This window comes from Sorex araneus, chromosome 2 (assembly GCF_027595985.1).
Source record: "Sorex araneus isolate mSorAra2 chromosome 2, mSorAra2.pri, whole genome shotgun sequence".
NCBI classification, from domain to species: domain Eukaryota; kingdom Metazoa; phylum Chordata; class Mammalia; order Eulipotyphla; family Soricidae; genus Sorex; species Sorex araneus.
Window position 1 is genome coordinate 227,105,501 of NC_073303.1, and position 19,819 is coordinate 227,125,319.

Below are 19,819 nucleotides of genomic sequence, written 5' to 3' on the forward strand. Positions count from 1 at the left end.
GCACTGTCCTCCCGTTGTTCATCAATTTGCTCAAGCGGGCACCAATAATGTCTCCATCGTGAGACTTGCTGTTATTGTTTTTGGCATTAGAGAATACACCACAGGTAGCTTGCAAGGCTCTGCAATTCGGGTGGGATACTCTCGGTAGCTTGCCGGACTCTCCGAGAGAGACACAGGAATAGAACCCAGGTCAGCCCGCGTGCAAGGCAAATGCCCTACCCGCTGTGCTATCATGTGCTGAATCCATTTTTTAACCGACATATGATATCTCACAAGTTCCAAAAGTTTTTTAGGGGCTGAACAGGTAGTATAGTAGCTAAGGTGCTTGTATGCAGCTGACCAGGTTTCAGTACCCAGCACCCCATATGGTCCCTGGAGGCCATAAGGAGTGATCCAAGAGTGCAGAGCAAGGAGTAAGCCCTGAGCACAGCCAGGTGTGGCCCAGAAACCCATAAGGGGGAGGGGGGAGTTAAATCCGAGGAGGCAAAAATGACAAATTCATTTATAAAACAAATAAGTAAAATAGCAGTCAGTTAAGTGTTGAATTATGTCTAATAAGTGAAGACAGAACCAGAGATCTAGCCCAACTGGTAGCATGTGGTCCACTGAACACCGCTAAGAGTGCTGTCCAAGCACAGAGCTGGGAATAGCACCCAGCACCACAGGGTATGCTCACCCCCAACAAAAAGAATTAAATCAGAAGAGATTAATAAGGATGGAAGCAGTCAGCTGGTTTCATGTTGAAAGGCCAGTCAGGCCATAGAACGTGTCAATTGAGCTGGAGAGATAGTATACCAGGCAGGGCACTTGCCTTGCACACAGAAGACCCAGGTCCAATCCCTGGTTCAATTCCTATTTGGTCTCCTGAGCCTGACAGGAATGAGCCCTGAATGCAGGGCGAGGAGTAAGTCCTAAGCACCACAGCATGTGGCAATCCCAAAAGAAAAAAATATATATATGTAAGTTTTAATATGTGTAAGAGGAAGACCTGACACAGAAAACAGTCACTGCAGCGGCACAGAGGAGGGAATGAGTCTAAGAAAAGACAGTGAAAAAACCAGTTTGACCATAACCAAAGAGGCTACAGATACTAGCACGGAAATAAGAACAAAGAGAGAGGTTGATGACAAAGTCTAGATTCACTCATAGACTAAGTGCTGGGAAGCAATTATGCAAAAGAATACTGAATGCTGTCCTCAACAGCTTATAAACATAGAATATTTATGCAAATGACAAGTTCATAGCTGTAAGATCATTTGAAAATACAATATGGGCAAATTAGAGATCAGAGTTCAGAGAAACAACAAATGTAGTTGGCTTTTTATAACAGGAATTTCATCTTTTGGCGCTTCTTTTGTCCTTCTTGAAGAAAAACAAGCTCAAAAAATGGGGGGGGGAAATGCATAACAATGCCTTTACTACATGTTCAATGTCACCGTCACTATCATCGATTTGCTCAAGCGGGCACCAGTAATGTCTCCATTGTGAGACTTTATCGAATACGCCACGGTAGCTTACCAGGCTCTGCCGTGCGGGAGGGATACTCTCGGTAGTTTGCCAGGCTCTCCAAGAGAGATGGAGCAATCAAACCCGGGTCAGCCACGTGCAAGGCAAACCCTACCCGCTGTGCTATAAAAATAAATATTTAGGACTGAAAGATATGCAGCAGCTAAGGTACTTGTCTTGCACATGACAGACCTGGGTTTAATCTCCAGCACCCCATATGGTCACAAATTCCACTCCAAGTGATCCCTGAGCACAAAGTCTGGGGTAAGTCCTGAGCAGGTGTGGCCCAAAAATCAAATAAATAAATATGAGTTTCGCCTACCCAGAGAGGAAGTTAAAACAAGTAAGAATGGCCACTCTTCAGTAGGGCTGTCTTTCCTGGGGAGAAACTCCAACAACCGTGAGTTTTGTGTTGAAACATGGAATGTAATCAAGGTAAAGAGAAAATGAAGTGAAATTTATCAATTATGCAGGCGGGGATAGGGGGTGGGGGGCGGGGGTTGGGAGGTATACTGGGATTTTTGGGGGTGAAATATGGGCACTGGTGAAGGGATGGGTGTTTGAGTATTGTATAACTGAGACATAAGCCAGAGAACTTTGTAACTTTCCACATGGTGATTCAATAAAATAAAAAAATAAAAAAGAATGGCCACTCTTTCAATTTAAGACACATTATTTTAAGGGGAGAGAGTTTGCCTTGTAGGAGGCCAACTGGGTTCAATTCCCAGCACCTGCTATGGTTCCCCAAGCTTGCCAGGAGTGATTCCTGAGCAGAGCCAGGAGTAGCCCTGAGCACTTCCAGGTGTGCCCCCCCCCCAAAAAAAAAACAGACTGATGACAACTTGGTTAGTATCATAAAGTACATTCATGCATGGCATGAATTAAAATCCTCAGATTCCAGAGCCAAGAGTAAACTGAGCACTGTAGCATGTGGGCCCCAAAACCAATAATAATAAATAATAAAGCTCAGATTCCAATCTCTGAACTTAAAGTCAATAGAATCACCGAAGGTCCTTAAAAAAGGAAAAAACAAAAATGCACAATCTTATAGATACCAAATTTCTCCATAAAAACAATGATGTTTTTAAGAAGCAAATATTACCCACAAGAGAACCTGCAGAAAAACCCAGGTAAGCAAGACCCATGACTGAAATCTCCAAGCTCACCCAGAGCGGGACTAGGCCTCCTCCCCGCAGCTCCCAAGTTTTCCAGTAGCTTGGCAGTCACACCCACAAACTGCCCCGGCATGCCATATAATCTCATCAATGGCCAAAAAGAGAGCAACATAGGCCCTACCCATGAGCGATTCTGCTATATAATCATACTGAATTTCACGATTTCTGGAGCACGCAACCACATTTGCGGCTGCACAACCTCTCATGCTCTAGCCCACTGACACAGCAAAAGTAGCACTGCAACATTTGTTTAGGTTTAACATACATGCTTGTAATCTCTTATACAAAGGCTTAAATGACTACAAGATGTAATACAACAAGCTTCACACACGTTCCTCTTATGGTGTTGGGAAGGTGTTTGAATATTAAATGTAATGAATTATTGTGAACAACTTTATAAAACTTTAATTTGTAAAATTAAATTTAAAAAAAGCAGATACTAAAGCACTTCATAAGAAAAGAAACAACAAAACCACCCCAAGAGAGGTCAGAGAGATAGATGAGAAAAGGTGCTTGCCTGGCATTAATTCCACCCTGATAGAATCCCTGACACCACAAAAAGAATTAGACCCAAATCCCTGGGATTGATTCTAGGCACTGAGGCTCCCAAGCACTGCCAGGGCTGACTCCTGAGCACAGAACAAGGAATAGCCTGAGAACTGTTGGGTATGCCCACAACCCCATCAAAAAGAAATTTCAAAATTCAATACAAAGTTAAACTATATGTCATTTGCAGAAATGTCTATATTAATGTCTATATTAGACAGGGTTTTTCTGGCAGGGCGACACACAACCAGCAGTGCTCAGGGGGTACTTCAAGCTCGGTACATGGGGGTCACTCCCAAAGGTGCTGGGGGGAAATGATGGTAGTGCAGGGGCTCAAACTGTTTCTCCTGTATGCAGAGCCTGTGCTCCAGCCCAACAAGCTCTGCTCTCTCCAACTCTACTTAAATACTATTTTTGCTTCTGGGTTGCACCCAACAATACTCAAGAGCTCCTAAACCAGTGCTCAATGGTTGCTACTGGCAGTACTTGGGGACCACACTGCCTAGAATCAAACCCAGCACCTCAGACATGTAAGGCAAGTGCTCTACTACAAAGTCACATCCCCAGTGCCAATCATCTACATCCATTTTTGTTTTGGGTCACACCTGGTCCTATTTAGAGGCTATCTCAGATCTCTACTAGAGGTATCATGTGGTGCTGAGCATCAAACTCAGGTCTCTGGCATGAAAAGCACGTTCTACATCTATTGAACTATGTGTAACCCTACATTAATTTTAAAAAGTAATCAGGGGCCAGAGCGATAGTATAGTGGGTAGGGCACTTATCTTTGCACACGGCCTTCCCAGGTTTGATCCCTGGCACCTCATATAGTCACCAAGCCCCGCCAGAACACAGAGCCAGGAATCAGTCCTGAGCACCTCTGGGTGCGGCCCAAGAGCAAACAAAAAAATTAAAATTAAACACCAAAAACTTAAACATTAAATGTCATAGGAGTGAAATAAAAAATGATCAAGGTCAAAAAGATAGGTCAGTGGGGTGAAGGGGACAGGGTGGGGGTGGTGGGAGGGATGCTGGGACCATTGGTGGTGGAAAATGGGCACTAGTGGAGGGATGGGTACTCGATCATTGTATGACTGAAATGTAAGCATGAAAACCTGTAAGTCTGTAACTTTGTCTCACAATGATTCACTAATAAAAAATAAAATTAAAAAATAAAAAAAATAAAAATATTCTCATTCCATTCAACTGAAATGTGTTCAATTTGAGAGTTAGGGGGTAGTATATTCTTCAAAAAAAAAATAGGTCAACATGCTGGAGAATGGAGCTAGGGCAATATAATACAGCAGATAGGACATTTGCCTTGCATGTGGCCAACCTGGGTTCGATCCCCAGCATTGATCCCAGCACTACCAGGAGTAATTCCTGAGTGCAGAGTCAGGAGTAACACCCCTGTGCATTGCCAGGTGTGGCTCAAAAAAAAAAAACCCACCACGCTGGAGGACATGCTTTGCATGTAAGAGGCTCAGGTTTATTCCCTGGCACCATAGAGATGCCTCACCATCCCCTGTAGTGACCCCTAAATACAGAGTCAGGAGGAGTCCCCGAGCACAGCCATGTGTGGCACAACAGCCAGAAAAGAGAAGACCAAAACCTCTTTCTAAAGCAGAATATAATCACAATTCTGTAATACAGAAGCTTAAGTCCAATGCACACCAAAACCTTTGTCATCCCAAAGCTGTGTATTTTCATTTAGGGTTATCCAAAATACTGAATAGCAGATATTTGTCCTTACTAAATATTTTCCTTCTAGGAACAGAGAAATGGTACAGAGGTTAAAGCACTGATCTTTTTTTTTTTTAATTTTGTTTGTTTTGGGGTTATTCTTGGCTCTGAACTCAGGAATCACTCCTGAGGTAGTTAAAACCCTAGGCTTGCATGCACCTACCCAGTATACCCCCAGCACCACATATAGTCCCTCAAGCACTACCAGGAGTCACCCCTAAACACATTTGCTTGTGCTTGTGCATGCTACACACTATTTTCCTCCTGGATTTCCCTCTTTAATCCCCCATCTCAATTCAAAGAAGAAAACTGAATTTCATATCAAAATACAAATATATAAAATTATCTTTCACTTTATATTCTTTAGTAATTTACAATTTTTTTTATCACTTAAGAAAATTAAAAGTCACACCTTGCCTAAATTTTAGACCAGGATGGGAAGCACTACAAACTAAAGGCTAGAGATATTGCTCAACAGGCTAAGCATATGCTTTGCATGTAAGTTTTGATCCCTGCACTACATAGTCCCCTGAGCTCCACTGGGTGTGGCTTAAATACCAGATAGTTTATTTGTTGAGTCTCAACTCCCCACATTCTGGGAAAGCAACATCAGAAATAACCAACCATTCTCTTCCTTCAAGGGAACTCTACCTCCAAAATTCTGAAAATGGAAGCTATACACTTTCAAAAAGTGAGGAAATCTCCAAGCTCACATTGAGCAGGAATGTGCAACCGCCCCCCATCTCCTTAGTTTACTGGTAGCTTGGCAATCTCACCCACAAACTACCCCTGGCACCATATAATCTCATCAATGGCCAGAATCCAGAAACTCAGAAATAAAGTTTCAGAAGAGAGCAAGATAGAACGACATGCTACAGAAATGCCTCCAGACCCCACGTCAGGTTGTCTCATCCGGAGCAATTCAGAGGAAGGTGGGTAAGTTCTTCTCCCCACCCCAACAGAGCCCCAGCAGCCAAAAACCTCCAGAATTCAATCACCACCATGCTCATGGCTGCCCTCCACAGGCTTGGACGAGCATCACCCATGAGGGAATCTGCTGTATGATTCCTGGATCATGCAGCCGCATTTGCAGCCGTGCAACCTCTCACACTCTACATCACTGATGTACCAAGAATAGCAGAGCACATTTGATGGGTTTAAATTAGAAGGCACTACAACAATCTTCACATACTTTCCTCTATACAAAATTAATTATCTCAGTTTTGCTATAGGGGCACTGTTTGGGATGTTGGGGGGGGAATATTAGAAACATGATGGTGGGTAGGTGCAATGGTGGTGGGACTGGTGTTTGAATGTTAAATATAATTAATTATCGTGAACAACTTTATAAAAATAAAATAAACAAAAAGCGGGGCCCAGGGGCTGGTGAGATAGTATAGCTGGTAAAGAATTTGCCTTGCATGTGGCCGATTCAGGTTCGATCCCTGGCATCCTTGTGGTCCCTTGAGCCTGACCAGGAGTAATTACCAAGTGCAGAGGCAAGAGTAAGTCCAGAGCATCATCAGATGTGCCCCTTCCCCCCAAAAAACAAAGTGAGAACACCAATGACAACAAATCTTGCTGAAATTCCTACAACATGTCAGGGAAACAGCAACAGATAGCAGTGGGAAAATACCTTAGCATTTTATACAAAACAGAATTGACTTCTAGTCACAGCGTACTGTTGTTTCAGGGTTTTAGGATGTTGAGTTGTTTCAGGAATAGGGAGGGACTGGGTCATACCAATGATGCTCAAGGCTTACTACTGGCTTTGTGCTCAGGGATCACTCCTGGTGGGACTTGGGACCATATGTAGTCCAGTACTCCTCTATATTTTTAAACATGTCTCAACAAAATAGAAATTGCATACCTATTTCAAGTTGTTAGGATTAGAAACACACTTCAAAGACCTGTCCAGTTGCAAGCAGTAAAGCAGTAAAAACAGGCTTGAACCAAGTTCTAAGTGACTCAAATCCAGAGTTCTTACCTTTCTGCCACTGAAGATGTTACCACTAGTGGCAGGGATAAAGGAAAGGTCAGGTCATACATGCAGGCATACACTGCATTGCTCAGAGTTGAGGTACTTTTTGCTAGCTCAGTTCCTTCATCTAGAGCTATTTATTCAGTACCTATTTACCAGCTGGGCAGGGCTTATAAAGTGCTAAATACAGAGTCTATTAAATACTCAGTAGCTGATGGCTACTTATAGAGAGATCTTAATGTCTCAGAAGAGTTTAGGAAAGGTTGGCTTCTCACAACACACTGAGTAGAACAAAAGTTTAACCCAGCAGAGAAAGGGAAGAACATACCACAGTGGACATTACTCAGAGAAAAACATGGAAGTAAAAAAGAGTAAATCATTCAGGGAAATGCAAAGCAGTTGCCATGGCTGAAGAGTAAAGAACAAGCATGATAGGAGCATGAACTAAAGCTGAAAAGACAGGTCTTGGTACCCAAAGGATGTCTGGGTTTTATCCTGTGGATGGAGAAGCCAATGAAATTTTTATTTATTTATTTATGAAATTTTTTAACTGGGGAAAAAACACTACTTAGATTTGTGTTTCAGAATGTTCATTCCAGGGCCAGGGATATGGCTTAGTGATACAGCACTTGCCTTGTATGTATGAGGCCCTGGATTCAATCTCTAACACTTCAATGAAGTCCATGGGAATTCTGGAGCAGGGTAGAGTCAAGGCAAGAGATAGAGAAGGATCCATCAGGCAGCCATGAAGGCTGTAGCCCAGGCATGAATGAGATTATTCAAAGAGTATGAGAAGGAAAATGACAGATATGTGGAACACCACAAGAGAAGGAAGAGAGCAAAAAAGAATTCCCTAAGAAGAAATTGTCAGGGAGGCAGAAGAAAATAATACAAAGAAAGAGGAGCTCTCTATGGATGATGGTCCACCAGGATCCAATGCCACAAAGTGTCGCACGCTAGAAAAATGTGTTCCTCAGCCCACATTAGCATTGGGGACTTAGAGCCTGGAGGCAGGAGTACAGTGAGGAATATGAGAAAGAAAATATAGCTACAACTTCCAGGATGTTTCAAAGGGAGAGTATGAGAGCCAGCAGATTCCAATTGAGAAGCTGCCTTTTCTTTAGTAAGTTAAGAAACCTCAGTGTATAGACTGAAGTGAAGGAGCCAAGAACCCAATGTTATGTGAGAGGTAGAAGATGAAAGAAACAAAGACTAAGAATGAATAGATCAATCAATTAAGTAAGATCTCAAACTCCCTGAGGAGGAGAGAGGGGACTTAGAAGAAAGTGAGAGGGATGCAGGAAAGAAGGAAAGGGGATCAGGGTGGGAAATGATACACTGTATGATACGCTTAGGTGTGTGGAGGGAGTCTAGCTTTCACTAGCCAGAGAAAAATGAAAGGCAGAAAGACAGAGACTTGGTTCTTAACAGTGCCTGAGAGTTTCTCTCTCAGGAACTGCTAGAGGCTATAGACCTTGCTCAGCCAAGAAAGGACAAAAGTACCCACAATAAAAATTCTGCACACAATTTGTGACTTTCTAGGTCTACTGAAATCAAGTCACATATCCAAAGATCCTGTCAACTCTGACTCTATGAAATGCTAAAGAAACTGCCTTTCTGAAGTGATACTGTTCAGAGAAGAACACCACATGGGAAAACAACTTATTCCTCATGAACACAAAGATATAAACAACTCAGTCAAACCTCTATGATAAAATAAATCACCAAAAAAGAACATTTGATGTGTACAAAAGGACTAACTCCAACTCTAGGAACAAAGGACACATGAAACGATCCCAATCTTTAGAATGCTTAGAATATAAAGACAACAGGGTCAGGAATTGGCTCAGCAGTAGAGTATGTGTTTCATATGTCTGAGGCCCTAAGTTCAATTTCCGGCATCATAAAAAATAATAATAATAATTAGGGCTGAGGGTCATTGAGGTAATTCAGTGGGCTTGAGCATACGCTTTGCTCAAGTTCTGGGTCCAATCCCAGATACCACATGATCCCTTGGGCACCAAACCAGGAGTAGTCCCTGAGCACTGCAGGAATGTGGCCTAAAAACCAAAGACAATTATTTTAAACGAAGAGCTATGGAGACAGCTCAAAAAGCTGGAGCTCCAATCCCAGGTTCATTCCCTGGCACAGCATGGTCTTCTATCACCACTGAATCCAGTCCTGGAGTCCCCAGGCACCGCCAGGATGGTGCTGGTGATCCCAGCTCTACTGAGCGAGCACAGCACATCACCAAGCCGAGGCCCTCAGCTTTCAGGCAGAATACAGCCTGTGCCCCCAAACACTGCTCAGAAACCCTCCCACCAAAATATAATCAAAATAATGAGGGACAGGACCTAAGCTGTAGCAATGTCTTTGGTTTAAAAAGTACTTTTTTAAAAATTAAAGATTAAAGCCAGAGAGATGTACAGAGATTAAGGCACTTGCCTGGCATCCCGTCAACTCTGGTTCAAATCTGAAGAAACATATATGGTCCCCTGAGCACCACAAAGGTCTTTCCTGGGCACAGTGGGTGTGGCCCAAGATCCCCCCTCCAAATTAAAACTAAGTTAAAGATCAGTCTAGTGTTAAAGGGAAACAAAAATCAAATCATGAGGTTAACAAGGCTGACAGTAAATAAAACCCAAAGGAAAAGAGGATGCAAGAAAGTTGGGGGATTTCTGGCGAGGGTTGGGGGGTTAGTTCTGGTGGTTTTTTTGGTTTTTGTTTTATTTTGGGCCACCTCCAGTGGAGATCAGAGGTTACTCCTTGCTCTGCACTCAAGAACTACTCCCGTCAATGTTCAAGAGACCACATGAGGTGCCTGGAATCGAACCCGATTGGCCGCACGCAAGGCAAGAGCCCTACCCACTGTACAATCTCTCTGGTCCGTTTTTGTTTTGTTTTGTTTTGGTTTGGTTTGGTTTTTTGTGGAGCCAGGACCCCAGGGCCTCACACATGCAGGGCAATGATATACAGCTGAACTAATCCCCAAGCCAAGAAAGCTTCTCAAAGAACCAAGCGGAAAGGAATGTCCACTAAAGATGAGTAGAAGACTGGGGAAAGGAAGAGTAAAAAATGATTTGATGTAACTGTATCTTACAGTGATTCAATTAAAAAAAAAATTATTTGGGGCCGGAGCGATAGCACAGCGGGTAGGGCGTTTGCCTTGCACGCGGCTGACCCGGGTTCGATCCCCGGCATCCCATATGGTCCCCCAAGCTCTGCCAGGAGTAATTCCTGAGTGCAAAGCCAGGAGTAACCCCTGAGCATCGCTGGATGTGACCCAAAAAAAAAAAGCAAAAAAAAAAAATTATTTGAGGGGCCAGAGTGATAATACAGCTAGTAGTGCACTTGCCTTACACATGACTGACCCAAGTCTGATCCCATATGGTCCCCTGAGTACTGCCAGGAGTGATTCCTGTGTGCAGAGCCAGGCGTGTAACCCCTGAGCATTGCCAGGTGTGGCAAAAAAAAAAAGATTCGAGGGCCAGGGAAATAGTACAGCAGGTAGGATGCTTGTGTGCAGGCAGCTGACCCTGATTTTGATCCCCATATGATTCCCCAACTACCGCCAAGAGTGATCCCTGAGTCCTGAGTACAGAGCCAGGAATAAGTACTAAGCACCACCTACTGTGTGCTGCTCCACAAAAAAAAAATAGAGGATCTGAAGATCTGAGTACTGAGTACCTGTGCCTTTTCACAGCTTGAGTCTCAGATTATTCTTACATTTCAGAGTCATTTTCCAGAGTCTACAGGCTTGGAAATGTACATGTGCCAGATATCAGTGCACCACAAACCAACTACTCTTTTCTGTTCTTGTGAACTGCCTGCACCTACCCACAGTGCTGAACTAAGGACAGAGGATCTCAACAGGAGTAATATGGTAAAGCCTTACTTTTCAAAAACATCCATGATACTTTCTATTCACCTCTATTCATTTCTATTCATATTAGCTACCAAGAATCTATTGCCCCCACAGGAGAGCCTTGCAAGCTCCCCATGGTGTATTCATATCTCAAATACAGTAAAAGATATATACATACCTCTCGGAGAGCCCGGCAAGCTACCAAGAGTATCCCACCCGAACGGCAGAGCCTGGCAAGCTCCCCGTAGCGTATTCAATATGCCAAAAACAGTAACGTTAGGTCTCATCCTCCTGACCCTGAAAGAGCCTCCAATCATTGGGAAAGAAGAGTAAGGAGAGGCTGCTAAAATCTCAGGGCTGAGTGTAATAGAGACGTTACTGGTGCCTGCTCTAGTAAATTGACAAACAACGGGATGACAGTAATACTTTCTATACATCACTTCACATAAATCATATTATATTAAGCAACACAAGATCCTGGAAACAGTGAAGGCCTGTGCAGTCACTCACTATCAGAAACAGTGAAGACTCCATATATTAGCACTTACTCTATGCCCCATACAACACTGGGTTTTTCTCCTAGTAACTCAATTTAAACCTTAGAGTAGTTTAAACCTTAAGTACTCTAAGGTTTAAATTGAGTTGTCATCAACTTTTTTTTTTTCCTTAGAAGGCAGGTCTTCCCACTCTGGCCCCTCAAATCATTTTTTTTTAATTGAATCTCCGTGAAATAGTTACATCAAATCAACTCTTCCTTTCCCCAGTCTTCTACTCATCTTTAGTAAACATTCCTTTCAGCTTGGTTCTTCTTTGAGAAGCTTTCTTGGCTTGGGGATTAGCTCAGCTGTAGAACATCGCCCTTCATGTGTGAGGCCTGGGAGCCTGGTTCCACAAAAAAAAAAAAAAACAGGGACCGGAGAGATTGTACAGTGGGTAGGGCTCTTGCCTTATAAAACCCAAGGGACCCCGCTCCAATCTGCCTGTGTTCAATGCAAGTATCTGAGGAGGAGGTGCTGCTGGGGCCCTGCAGTACCTGGTTTGCCAAGGATACTCAGGAGCTTCCAGGGCCACATCCAGCAGTGCTCAGGCTGTACCCAGTGACACACTGGTGCTCAGGGGACCAGTGGTGCCAAGGATTGGGATCAGCCGTATGTACATGTGCTTTAACAGGTGTACTGTCTCTCTAGCCCTGTCAAATCTTTATAAAAATTAAAGAATCTGGAGGACCAGGGGCTGGCTCAGTGGCTTAGAGTATCTGCAGAGCAAGTGGAAGGTCAAGGATTCAAGCTCTGGTGCCACCACAGGCATCAAATGCAATCTTGGCATCAGGTTATTAGAGCATGGCAGCACTGCAGTCTACATGCCTGATGCCACACCAGACAAGCACTAGTGCTAGTCCCACAATGACCCCCTGGAAAGCAAATTAAAGAAGTGCAACCCTTAGCAAGCAACAAAACCTGACATGCAACCCCCCACAACTATATGTAGAAGCAGTCAGGTATGTGTATGATGCCCCATATCAAAACAACAAAAAAGGGAAGAATGGAGTGGGGGATGGGGAAGTATTGTGGAACTTAAAACCTGGGCCAAAGTCAGGCCAAAGCAAGGATGTAGACCCAGGCCCACAGCACACTAAAATCTGTGCTTCTCAACTGATTACACAACTCCACCCCCTTGCCAAAATCAAATCCCTCAGACCTGAGACTTTATGTTTCCATTCAAATCAAGGTGAAGTGAGGAAAAACTTGTAGTAAGTAGAAAACACTTGTGCAAAACTTGTACTGAACTTGTAGAAGAAAACAGAAAATCCAATCGGGGTCTTACTGGAATAAGACATGCTAGAAAAGGTCAAGGAGAAGGTTCACTGGCTCATGCATTTGTTTTGGGGTGCTCAGAGTTTACTCCTGGCTCTAGGATCAGGAATCACTCCTAGCAGGGTTCAGGGGACTAGCTGCATGCAAGGCAAGCACTCTCCCTGCTATACTATTTCTTCAGCCCCATGGAGTTCATGCTTTGCATGCAGGAGACCAGGGTTCAATCCCTGGCACCATACTGGAGCACCCGAGGAGCAACTGCAAGTAGCATCTGAGACAGAAATAGCTCTTGGGCACTTCTAGGTGTCCAAATGCCAAAAACAAAACAAAAAATATATAGCAGAGAGATGAAGCAAAGAACTGAAGCATATGCTCTGCACACTAGAGCTCCAGGTTCAATCCCCAGCACTGCATGGTCCCCAGGCACTGCCAGAGGCAGCCTCCAGCATCAAGGAGAAAGTAGTCCCAAAGCACCTCTGGCTATGGCCTAAACCCAAAATGTACTTGGACCGGGAAATGGTCAAAGTGTTATAGCGTGTGTTTTGCCTGCTAAGGCCCCAAAGATCAGCACTGTCTGGAGTGGTAATCTCTCCCAAAGCACTAGAGGGAGCATCCTCAAAAGCAGGGAAGGGGAAAAAAAGACTAGATATGGGGGCCAGAGCTACAGTACAGTTGGTTGCCTTGCAGGCGACCAACCTAAGTTCAATCCCCAGAGCACTGCCAGGAGAAATTCCTGAGCGCAGAGCCAGGAATAAGCCCCGAGCACAGCTGGGTCTGGCCAAAAAACAAAAATAAAATGAAACAAACAAACAAACAAAAAAAAAAAAACCAAGATACAAATGATCCCTGTAGGAGATTATACTGATGCAAAATGAAAAACAATTTAAATAAACTCATGATTAGCCAAAAGAAGTGCTGTGAAGCTTGAAGTAACAAGAGCACACCAAAGTCAGGGCCATGTTTATAAAACCGGCAGAACTTCAACTGAAGCCCTTAGCACTGTGAGAAACTGTGCCAAAAAGCAGGGCAGAGGGTTTCAAAGTACATTCCTGAATTGTGAGGACCAAGGAGAAGTGCAGTATTTGTATATGTAGTACTGTATTTGGATAATTCAAACATAGTGAGCCGGCCCTTTTTAGTCAATCATTTGAACTTTGAGCCCTGAGAAACCAGGAAAGAAAGGAGCAACCAACGGCTGGGTTAAGAGTAAAAGGTTAATGATTTGCATTATTCAAAAATCAGTCCAGTCCCTTTAGGCTGTCAAACAAAAATAATTTTTCAGAGCTAGAGCAATAGTATAGTGGGTAAGGTGGGCATCCTTGCACACAGCTGACCTGGGTTGAAGGAAAATTTCAAATAATTAAAATGTCACATGAATATTTTCAAGGAAATATACCATAAGCTCTAACAACAATTCCTAAAGATGAGTTATAGCAAAAAAAAAAAAAAAAAAGTATATCCCAGAAATATATTTCGCATTTTACTAGGTAAATCTAATGCCTGATTTGGGTTATTTCAAGATCCACACACCTGCTTCCTTAATGCCATTAGCATCAGATATCACAACTATTCAGACATATTTTGTTTGTGTGTTTTAGGGTCACACTGGCAGTGCTTACGGGTCACTCCTGGCTATAGACTCCTGGCCCTGTCAGTGCTAGGGGACCATAAGGGATGCTGGGATTGAACCTGGGTTAGCCACATATAATACAAATGCCTTACCTGCTACACCACAGCTGACTCTCAGGTCTGATATTTGATGGTGTATTCTATAAATTCATTGCCAAGCTATGTATTTTGTGGGAAGTATATAGTACATTTACCCATTCTGAGGAAAGCAGGAGGAATCTGCCCCTTTTTCTGGTGGCTTCGGTTTTTTTTGCCTGTTTCTGACACTAGGAAACAATTTCTTTTTTTTTTTTTTTGCTTTTTGGGCCACACCTGGCAATGCATAGGAGTTACTCCTGGCTCTGCACTCAGGAATTACCACTGGCGGTGCTCAGGGGAACCATATGGGATGCTGGGAATCGAACCCAGGTCGGCCGCGTGCAAGGCAAAACGCCCTACCCGCTGTGCTATTGCTCCAGCCCCAGAAACATAATTTCTATTAAGCTCCTTTTCATTTTCCTCTTCAAGTTCCCAATCTTTCAGCTTCTAAAGAGGATTCACTGGACTTTTTAGGAGAAACACTCTTTCCCCCACCCCCATCCCTGACCCACCCCCACTCCATCCCTTACTTCCCTCCCCAACACACACACACACACACACACACACACACACACGCCCCCTGCTCCCTCCTCCAAGCTTGAAGGCCCTCCCCAAGATGAACAGACAGGAGAAAGAGAGGAAGTGACTACATTTACTGTGTTTACACTCAGAAATGTTCAAACAAGAAAAGGGAGGATCCCTTCCTGTAAGTGCTATTTTATCTTAAATACCTTTCCAGTTGTCATCTGGGGCTGCTCTGACACTAAAAGACATGAGCTCCTTCTGACATACCACAGAGGTACGGGGCTTCCGTACCTCACACTTATCACTGAACTGCACAGGCTAAATCACAGCCTTCTCTTGGAGCCCCACAATCCAATCTTTCAAGTATTTCAAGTATTTCTGTTGTTTCTTTTTCACAACAAAAACAAAACAGATACATTCCTCTTTTCTTGAAAAGAGCCTGGATACAGAACTACCCTAGTCTCTTGAGCTGCTTTGTTATTTCTGTTTGTGTTCCCACCCCCATTTGTTCATATTTCTAAGCAATTTCCCTACAAAACTCAGTACCCAATTGATTTCTGTGCCAGAGCACTTAGTAGGCACAGAAGAAAATGTCTACTGGATTAAATCCATGAATGATAAATTTGGACAGAGCTTTTAGAAAGAGAATCAGTAACATTATTTGGAATTGAGACATAAAACTGTTCTGCAGCATTTCCTTGGAGTGCAAATTAGAACTAATGGCTTGTACAATGACAGTAAAGATACTGAGAAATCATTGAATGGTAACAGATGTCATAACTACATGGCAGCTTGAGATAATGGCACTTATTAGATAAGCAGCATCAGACAGACTGTTAACTTTTCTAAGTTTCCCTTGTGTTAAACCCAAAGAGAGAGAAGTGGTGGGGGCTGGAGAGATAGTACAGCATGTAGGGCACTTGCCTTGCACACACCCAACCCAGGTTCAATCCCTGGCATCCCATAAGTTCCCCGAAACACTGCCAGAGCAACTTCTGAATACAGAACTAAGAGTGACTCCAGAGCATCACCAGGTGTGACCCCACCCCCCCAAAAAAAAACTTTAAAAAATTTAAAAAGTGAAAAATGGTGAGAGATGGCAGTAATATCAAGTCTCCCTAATCACAAAGTTTCAGTGAAACTCAAGTGATATATAAAATCATTATACAACTATCCAACCAGACATACCTAAACAAATATTTCTTACCATTAGTATTATCTTATGTGCATATACTTGATTAAAATATATAAATAAAGTTCAGAGAATAAAGCTTATATAACACAATAGTAAAATAATGTGTAAAAAATTAATAAAAATAAAAGTAACATATGTAAATTATTTTAATCATGAAAATACCCCCTGTTTTTAATGTATCTGTAGAAAAGTTCATGATGTTTAATTTTAATTTTAAATAAATCTCTGGACAGTTTCGAGACTCTCTTTGGTGCAGGAGCCGGGGCTTTAACCAGAAGAACAGTGACCTGCAAGAAGCTCCAGACACAGCCTGGGGCTCCATGCTGAGCCCTGCGGCACCACCATCCGCAGATGCCCAAACCTGCATTTCAGCAAAGAGTTGGCTGATCTACGACCAAAGCCTGCAGCTAAAAATACAGCAAGCACTGAGAAAATCCTTTAACAGTATACGGCTTAGACTGTTACTATAATTAGGACAAACTACAGCCTGAACCTAAAATATGAATAAAATTGAGAAATAAGTGCCCCAAAGTCATTACCACACAATAAACGCAGTTTTTAGTGGTTTTTTTAAAGAATAAAAAATGTATTTTGTCAGAGCAGTAACTGTAAACATAAAACAAGAGGCCAGAAACATAGTGCAGGGGTTAAGGCACTTGCCTTGCATACAGCCAACTCAGGCTCACTCCCCAGCACCAAATATGGTCCCCTGATACCCACAAAGAGTGACTCCTGAGCACAGATAGGGCCAAGAGTCAGCCCTCAGCACCACAAGGTGTCCAAGAACACAAACAAAAGTGTGTGTGTGTGCATGTGTATGTGTGTGTGTGTGTGACTGATTTGGGAGGTGGGTCATTTTAACTTCATCAGAATTCCACAAAAACAGATGGCCAAGCTACTAACAACGCAGAGCCAAAGAGCTGCAAGTGTATGTTTCAAATTGTCCAGTTCTAAAAACAATAATCTATAGGATACAGTCATATAAATATGTTAAGAAATCAAACCAAACTAAGTCATTTGCCAAAGCAATCCTGCCTCCTGCCTCTGAAAAGCAAACCCAGCACTTAACCTTAAAGCTGTTTAAGCACTTGCATCTACAGTTTGTTGAAGTTTCACACCTTTCTGAAGGTGAGAAGGGTGAGCTAATCAGTGTGAGTCCTAGAAACAGTTCCTGGGAGTCATCTCTAGAAACACCCAGAGAGGTAAACAATCAGCTAAAAGCAGATACACCAAGAAGGAGCTTCCAGGATTTCCCTCTCCATGGAGAAGCAATCAACTATTTTTAATCTTGTTCTGACTCAAACATCCAGCCAAACCTCTCTTCTTGGCTAATCAAAGACTGCTGATTAGTTACAGTTAAAGTGAACTGTTTTAAAAATCAGATCTGAATGGAAGTCATCACAGATTTACAGACAATGGTTTTGTCCAGAAGCCTGAGGTATTTGGAGAGGCAGAGCTAGGTTAATGCCCTGGACACTTAATGCTCCGAATCAAATTCATCCACCATCACTGATTCTGAGGATGGCCAGAGAATCACTTCCGTACCAATTAACTGAAATATAATGCTGGTCGTTAAGTAAAAACGAAAGCCGCCACCTCGCTATACATTGGGAAAGACTCAGAGGGTTATAAAAGTAATTATTTCCTTCAGGTACAACTGGATTTAAATACTCAAGTCTACTTTTACACGTGTGGACAAGAAATAATGCCCCCATAAATCAACAAAAAGTCAGCACTCTCCTGGGAACTTGTCACTCTCTTCTTTTCCAATTTTTCATTCACTTGAAAAATGCCAGTGTAAGGGGCTGGGGGCGGGGGGGCCCTGGCAAGGAACCGAGTGGGCCGACGCAGCGCGGCGGCCACCACCACAGTACTGACACCGAGCCTGGAGAAAATGCTGCTTTTGTCTCGGAGGCAGCCTGCTACGACAGAACAGGAACTTTATGGAGAACTGCTCACAACTGCACAGCAGCCGGATCACATGCCCGCCACGGAGCAACGTTTCGCTCATTGTTGTCCCGGGGACTTCTCCGCGAGTGACTCGGGTCGCTCCATCCTCTGGATGCTCCACAGAACTACAAACCCTCCTCGCACCCGAGCCATTGTCAGCAGACAGGCTGCGGGCCAGGATCTGCAGAGAACCCGTGACCCCCCCCCTTTCCTCAAAGCCTCGGAAAGGTGGTCACAGGCGGACACCCCGGCCCGGGCGCAGGAGCCAGGGAAAAATCCCGTCGTGACAAAGGTGGGCCGGGGGCAGCGCCGCGCGCCTGTCGGGCGAAGGTCACGGGCGACGCCTCCCGGGACCCTTTCTCGCCCACTCCTGTCACCGAGCAGGCACCTCGCATTGTTACCGGAGGAGGAAACGCTGCGGATTTCCCGTGTCCCTCGGCTGACGGGGCCGCGAAGGGGCGCTGACACGGGCCTGCAGCCCGGCGGGGGCCCAGGGGCCTGTCACGCACCCGCTCGCGGCCCCGCGCCCACCCCGCGCCCGCCCCGCCGCGCGCAGCTTTGTCTCGGGAGCGCCGGGGCCCCGGGCCGGAGGGAACGTCTCCCCCCAGGCCCCCGCCGCGCCCCCTCCCCGGGACCCGCACACAATGAACGGGCCGGCGCGCTCCTCCCGGCAGCGCCCCGGCGCGTTTCCGGCCCCGTCCGCCCGCCCGCCCGCCTCGCCCCGCGCCGGGCCCCGGGCCCCTCACGCCGCCCCCCGCGGCGCCGCCCGGCCGCGCGCCCCCGCGCGCGCTCACCCTCCGAGAGCTCCAGCTCCAGCTCCGCCAGCTGCGCCCGCACTTCGGGCGGCAGCGCCGCCACCGCAGCCGGGGCGCTCTCCAGGCCTCGCTCCGCCATCCCGGCTCCGCCAGCCACACTCCGGAAGACGAGAGAGGGGGCCGAAGGACGGACGGACTGACGCGGGCCCACACCCCGGCTACTGAATCCGGCTCCGGCCGCCGAGCGCCGCCAGCGCCTCTGCCGCCGCCGCCGCCGCCATGAGCGAAGGTCACGTGAGCGCCGCGGCTCCGCCCCCGGGCCCAGGACGCTCCGCCTCCGCCGCCCCGGGGCGTGGGGGACGCGCGAGGCTGTGGCTCCCTCTACTGGGCAGGTTCTGCAGTGACGCGTGTGCTCCCCGCCGCGCCTGCGGGCGGGGTACGGTCTCCTGAGCCCACGCGGGGAAATACAGCCTTCAGTTCTTGTGAACTCACAGTGAGGAGTTTTCAGGGATCCGGGAACTTGATGTCCCAGTTTTTTTCACTTCAGAATGTGTGCCTGTGGGACCGGAGAGATGGAACTGAGGTTAGGGCGCTTGCCTTGCACTCAGCTGACTCGAGTTCAATCTTTGGCATCTCCCTGAGCACTGCCAGATGTGAACAGTAACCACAGAGCCAAGAGTAAATTCTGAGCACATCCAGATGTGACCCAAAAGACAAAACAAAAAAAAAACAAGTGAGGTCAGGGCCCAAGACATAGTGCAGGGGTTAAGGCACTTGCCGTGCTCCCGGCTGATCCAGATTTGATCACCAAATATGGTTTCCCGAGCACAGAGTCAGGAGTAAGCCCTGGGCACCACTGGGTAAGCCCCCCCCAAAAAAAACATTAAAATAAACAGGGGGGGAATATCAGAGTAAATAGTAAAATATTCCCAACATACTGCTTTGTTGGTGTTGTTTTTTGGGTTTTTTTAAGTGCCGGGGATGGAACTCAGGGCCTCACACATGCCAGGCTTTGTATGGAAGCTACATCCCCAGCCCAAAGTATAGAGTGATGCAA

General features: G+C 45.2%; 1 protein-coding gene across 2 annotated transcripts in view; it reads right to left on the reverse strand.

The window, feature by feature from the left end:
* The window catches only part of DIP2B (disco interacting protein 2 homolog B), a 248,270-nt gene extending 229,222 nt beyond the window's left edge, over window positions 1-19,048 (reverse strand). For both annotated transcript variants that reach the window (XM_055128597.1, XM_055128596.1), the window contains exon 1: window positions 18,802-19,048. In XM_055128597.1, the coding sequence (XP_054984572.1) occupies window positions 18,802-18,901 (100 nt within the window). In that variant the 5' untranslated portion in view covers window positions 18,902-19,048. The remainder of the gene's footprint in view (window positions 1-18,801) is intronic.
* Between the last annotated feature and the right edge of the window lie 771 nt (window positions 19,049-19,819).